General features: G+C 42.5%; 1 protein-coding gene across 1 annotated transcript in view; it reads left to right on the top strand.

The window, feature by feature from the left end:
- LOC106456418 (SH3 and multiple ankyrin repeat domains protein 3-like) overlaps window positions 1–4,599 on the top strand; it is a 130,733-nt gene extending 126,134 nt beyond the window's left edge. The window contains exon 9 of the mRNA XM_013914468.1: window positions 4,513–4,599. Coding sequence (XP_013769922.1) covers window positions 4,513–4,599 — 87 coding nt within the window. The remainder of the gene's footprint in view (window positions 1–4,512) is intronic.
- The last annotated feature ends 1,465 nt before the right edge of the window (window positions 4,600–6,064 follow it).

Here is a 6,064-nt window from a genome sequence, read left to right as displayed (position 1 = left end):
ACAGCCAGCTCTGCCTCAATATTAGTACGCAGCCTGAGTTTGTCCCTCTTCTGAGAAGCTTGATAAGCAATAACATGACCTCTAATAACGACTTTAAAGGACTCCCACAAAACCGAGTCTGAAACTGCACCATTATCATTAAATTGTAAAAATTCTGCGATTTTAGTAGATAGGTAAACCGTAAAAGAGTCATTTAGATATAAAGAGGGGTTAAATTTCCAATTGTATTGGGGGGTATATAGGTTGAAGTCAATTACCGTTGAGAGAGGTGCGTGGTCCGAGACTAAAATACTGTGATAAGTGGAACTAACCACTTTCGAAATAAGCCTGGAATCAATAAGAAAATAGTCAATTCTACTGAAACTGCCATGGACAGGGGAGAAGAAAGAGTATTGCTTTTCTAACGGATGCTGGTGCCTCCAAATGTCAACCAAGTCCAAAGATTTAGTAAGAGTATTGAGTACAGAAACAGCTCTCAAGGTTGGGGCCAGGGACGCAGAGGACCTATCCAACAATGGATCGAAATAACAATTAAAATCACCACCGATAATGATATTATGGTCATTGTATTGTGAGACAAGATTGAATATTTTACTAAAGAAGTCAGGGTTGTCAAAATTAGGGGCATAGATGTTCAAGAGGACTACAGGGGTGGAGTTGACTGTACCTGTAACAAGTATGAACCTCCCACCTGGATCACATATCTGAGTTTTGAATATAAAAGGAATAGTTCTGCGAACAAGAATGGCAACCCCTCTCGCCCTGGAAGAAAAGGCGGACTGGTACACCTGTGACACCCATACCGATCTTAATCGCCTCTGCTCTGAAGGTTGGATATGGGTCTCCTGTAAAAAAATTATATCAGAAGACAGAGATTTTAAATGCGAAAATACTTTACCACGTTTAAGAGCTTTGCCCATACCCCGACAATTCCAGGTCGTAAAAGTGATGTGGCTCATCCCCAGCTTAAGTGGGTGGATGGTGTACGACGATGTGGAAGGACAAAATGAAGGCTTTGAGGTTTGACAAATAAAGAGCTGGCACTTACATCAAAAAACAAAAACAACACATATTTAGAAACATGTAGACCCCCCCCCACGCCCGCCCACCCCACAAACCGCAGAAAAAAGGATAGCGGAACACCCCCAATATCCAACAGGGAGGCAGCCGGGAACCAGGGCCAGCCTGACTGAAGGCTAATACTCAAAAAATACCGTGGAGCCCCGTGCGCCCCACATATAATCTATTTAACAAACATGAAAAACAAAATTGTGCACCAAGTACGAAAGATCCAACTCAAATATCTAGATGGATATAAAACTTTAACCGTTGCAACAAAACTGCAAATATGCAGAAATGAGACAGAGCATACAGAAACATGTGCATATTCCCAATATCACAATGCACAAATACTGTAGAAGCAAAACCCAATAGGCAAAATAGGCACTGTACACCGTTCCAGTGCGGGAAAGACAAGAACTCTACAGTATGTAAATCACAGTATGCAAACCAAAAAAAACCTTTATATTGCGCATTGATCAGCTGAGGACAAAGATGTTGGATCAAAACATTCAACATAGCTGGGTAGAGAACATTACTGCAAAAAAATGCGCAAATATGTAAACATGTCGTGAAATTAGTAAGTCACTTGTGAATTATTATTCATTTGCAGAGCCAATGGAGTCAGCAAACCGTGCAGCTTCCTCCGGCGACATAAAAGTCTTCGATGTGTTGTTATATTCGACATGGAGCTTTGCGGGAAAGCGAAGAGAGCACTTAGCACCGGCGTCGATCAGCCGCTTCCTCACACCACCAAAGGCCTGCCGCTGCGCCGAGACCTCCGCAGTGTAATCAGGAAAAATGGAAACTCTGTCTCCGCGGTACAGCAAAGGAGACCTTTGCCTGCTGAGTCGTAGTATGTCGAACACATCCCGGTCGTTGTGGACTTTAGCGATGATGACACGTGGCCGTTCATTGGGCTGTGGCTTCGGTCTCAGGCTACGGTGGGCTCGGTCTATTTTTATCGGCCTGCTGAAGTTCTCACGACCCAAAAGCTCTGGAAGTAGGTTAGCAACGAAGTCGGTAGGGCTGCCTTTCTCATCCCCTTCCTTAACTCCCGCAATCCTCACGTTGAGTCGGCGAGAGCGCCCCTCCAGATCGTTGACTTTAGCTTTGAGGAGAGTGTTAACCACCTGTAGCTCTTTGCACGATGCTTTCAGCGCTGCTAATCGGCTATCGTTAGCGGACATAGCTTCATCAAGGTCTTCAAACCGGCGCTCAGACTCATGATATTTCTTCTGGAGAGAAGTTAGCGTTGCATCAATTGCATCGAGACGGCCCTCAACCGACTTCTTCAACCCGTCCACGAGCGAGGTTATTTTGGAAAGCTCAGCTCCATGGTTAGCGATAGCCGCTAATATGGCATCATTACCTGCCGCCGACTGGCTCGCCTTGGACGTATCCCGCTGGCTCTCATCTTTCTTCGGCATGATGGCAAAAGATCGGCTCCGACAGTCCGCGAAACAGATTTTAAAACTACCCAGCTGGTAATAAACTTAAAGTGCAACTTTATGAGTGAGAAGGCACGGAGAGCACAGAAAACACGTCTACTCCATAGCTGCACACGAGCGCCCCCCGTATTACTATACCTTTCTAATGTGAAAACAAAAAACCTACGGCTCGCGATAAGGAGCCGGCTCGCGTCGTTCACGTCAAAGACCCGGCTCTAACAACCATTTCATTCGCGACCGACACATCACTAGTCCACACCTCCAGACTTACAAACAGCTTCTTCCCCTGGGCCATTTGAACTGTTAGCATAAACTGAAGCCATGGTCTGAGTAACCTGAATCACTCAGGCCACTCACACACGGACGCTATGCAGACCAAGTCTTTTCTTTGCACTACTTCCAATCACTTTGCCACTATTTTGTACTCTAATGTGTAGCTTTCTCTTATTTTTGCATATATTTCTCCTGTTTGCTATTTATTTTAAGTATTTGTTACTTGAATTGAAAAGGAGGAGTAGAATCACCATTGTCAGAAAACAAATTCTGTATTCCTAACTCGTTTTTTGGTTTACTTATTTCTCTTTTTAAACTGTTGATGTTTTTTTGTTTCTTTTGCTTGAGGGTCCTGCACGGTACCTCTGTTGTCTCTCTTCTGGACACAGATCTATGATGTCATTCCTGAGATCTGCTGAAGCCACTCGGACAGTTTAGTGGTCACTTTAGTGTGGGTAACACTGTAGCCTTCACCTTCCACATCTCGAGCTTCTCACGTTCCCTCTTCCTGATGATGCTGACAGACAGAAAGAGAGAGAGCAATTGTTATTTGATTCTTTTGGTCGTCTCTCTATTTGTCGATGACAATAAAAATAAAGAATGCTTCAGTCTCATCTCCTAAAACTGGGGATCTGGAAAAATAAAGATTGATAACATCTTCAGTGTCTGTGAAGCAGAGGGGGGTTATTTGGATCAATCTTTTTTTGGACTGTGATGCTGTGCATCATAGGTTTGTATTAATTGTCAGTGCTGCTCGAGAGATGGATAGAACAGGTTCCAGTGCATAAATGAAAACCTAAAACCTAAGTGAGAATTCATCTTCCTCACATTACAGGCGATGCAGAGTAAAAATCCATCGGTAGTTGAAGTTTCCATGGCATCCAAACTGCAACAAACGGGATTAGCTCAGAATTATTGACTTTCGACGTGACCTTTCTCACCATCCCTCTGCCTCCCCAGGCCGTACATCTGCTTCGTTCCTTGCTTCTGGTTGTCTTCTGATAGCCCTGCTTTCCTTCACAGCTCTAAAATGTACCACACGTACAGCTACATGTAAATTCAGCTTATATAGATGTTGTCGTGGGGTTACTACACACCAGATGGAAATGAGTAAAAATAGAACTCGTGCATGTCTTAAAATAAGAGGCTGAACGTCTAATCAGAGAAATATTTGTAATGCCGACTTTACAGTACAGATTATGCTTCTGTATCAGTATCTGTGTGACTGATTTTTCAACTCTCAATAGCTTATTGTGGATCTAAAAAAAGTATTTATATGCATGTGTGTGTGCTCAGTGCATGCGTGGTTGAGCACTTTGTGGGCGATTTGTGCAGCAGATTCAAACCCCTCAGCACTCTCCATCTCTGTTCTTCTCTCTCTCTTCCTCTCTCTCTTTTTGTTTTTCCATCTCTCTCTCACCCTCACTCCCTCTTTCTCTTTGAGTGGAGCCATAGAGACACTGAAGCTCCATTCCTGATAGGTATTAGATGTTCTTTTTCTTATTTCCTCCTGTATATCCCTGTGCAAGAGCCGGCATGCTCAGTCATTGATCAGGTCTTGCTCTATGCTTTTGGAAAATTCTGCTGATGTTACTGGAAGCTTAACCATCATCTTCTTATTTTTCTTTTTTTTGAAAAAGCAAAAGTAGGAGACTTTAGGGTTCCAGTCTTGTCTTAGGGATGTTGTCAGCTGCTTCATTTGAGTGATTTTTCTCCTTTCCTTCCACAGGATAACTGTGCCAGAGTGCTGCTAGTTCGTGGAGCTGACAAGGAAGTAAAGAACTACAACAGCCAGAGTCCTTTTCAGGTAGTGTAAAAAAAAATCTTCAGTAGTGTTTGTGTGTAAGTGATTATGGAAGATTGATTCCAGCTTTCAGCCTGGGGAAACCGTCTTCAGAAGCAGCACATTTTTTTCATCCCATTTGTTACCATGGCAACGGTGCAACATGGTCAAGGTCAGCTGCAACCAGGGATGTAAATAGCTTTCTTGACAATATTCGATCATTTGTGATTAAACATTGTTAGGACAGAGCACAACCAAACCTCAGCATGCAGTGTAAAGTTTACCGTGTTTATTCATTTAGTTTCTTTTCTTTAAACTTGTAACTTCCACCAGGTCACCAGCAAACTCCTGGGTAGGCTTTACTATTAAACTGCATTTTAGCTGCACCTTAAAGGAAATCAGAAATTTTAAAATGTTACTCTTCGTACATTTTGGCCCTCTTCTCTTATTAGATTGCTATTTTCTTTTCTTTTTATTCGTATATGTGAATATTACAGACAACCCTAACCCTAAACAGATCTCTGGCAACCTGGCGCATGTTACTAGGTTAACTGGAGATCTTTAAATGTAATATGAAAATCATCTAACTTTAACAAGCTCTGTCTGTGTTCCTCCAACTTATCCCTCAGTCCGTTCAATCAGTCACAAAGGTAAAACATTTAACCCCTTAATTTTCTCAAGACAGATGAAATGATTATCCTCCATAACATGGAGTGTATGTGCACAGCGGCTTGAGCTGGTATTCAAGCGCATGTGTATTTGTATGTTTCTGCTTGCAGTGTTTGAAGTGTATATGCCTTAGCAAGCAAATCCATAAAAAATCCCAAGAAGCAGTAAGAGTTGTCTAACTGGTATGTTTGACTCATAACCTACGCCCGAGTTATAAAATAGCCATATTCAGGCAGGCGTTTATGAAAGGCAGTCCCACAGGGTCCTCAGCTGTCCTCCAAAGCCACTCCAGTGGAGCGCTTTATTAGCGTGAGCACTTCAGAGGCAATGAGGCTGAGCCGAACGAAGTTTTTAGTCAGAGTTTGAGCTTTCAGCTAAGAAGCTTAGTTTGTAGCCTAGACTTTGGATTTAGCTGAGTTGCTGTTAATATGCAGTTTTTTCTCTATCTTTGTGATGCTTTTTTGTTTGTGTTGTTCATGTTGAAACAAACATGTAGAAAACCCTCACCCTGTGAGGAGATTTGGTACGGTGCAGGCAGGCAATAAATTGGCTGCATGACTTGAATAAATATGTTTTCGTGGACCAAGTATCCTAACTTTGAAGATGGCCTAGGGTTCCACTGAACGTGATGATTTTGATTTTTTTATGCCAGCAAAAACACCGAGTGAAGCTGTGTGTCTGTCAAGAACGAGCAGTGTCACAAACATGTGGTCTAGACTGTTTTGTCCATATTTGTGCTGTCGTTGCTTCTTTGCTTAGCTTTTTGCTGCAGAGAAGAAAGAAGTCATAAAATAAACTTTGTTTTTTAGCGTTTCAAACAATAAAACGG

The sequence above is a fragment of the Pundamilia nyererei genome, unplaced genomic scaffold (genome assembly GCF_000239375.1).
Source record: "Pundamilia nyererei isolate P.nyererei 1_Seehausen unplaced genomic scaffold, PunNye1.0 scaffold00200, whole genome shotgun sequence".
In the NCBI taxonomy this organism is placed as follows: domain Eukaryota; kingdom Metazoa; phylum Chordata; class Actinopteri; order Cichliformes; family Cichlidae; genus Pundamilia; species Pundamilia nyererei.
This window is presented reverse-complemented; position numbering and strand designations above follow the sequence as displayed.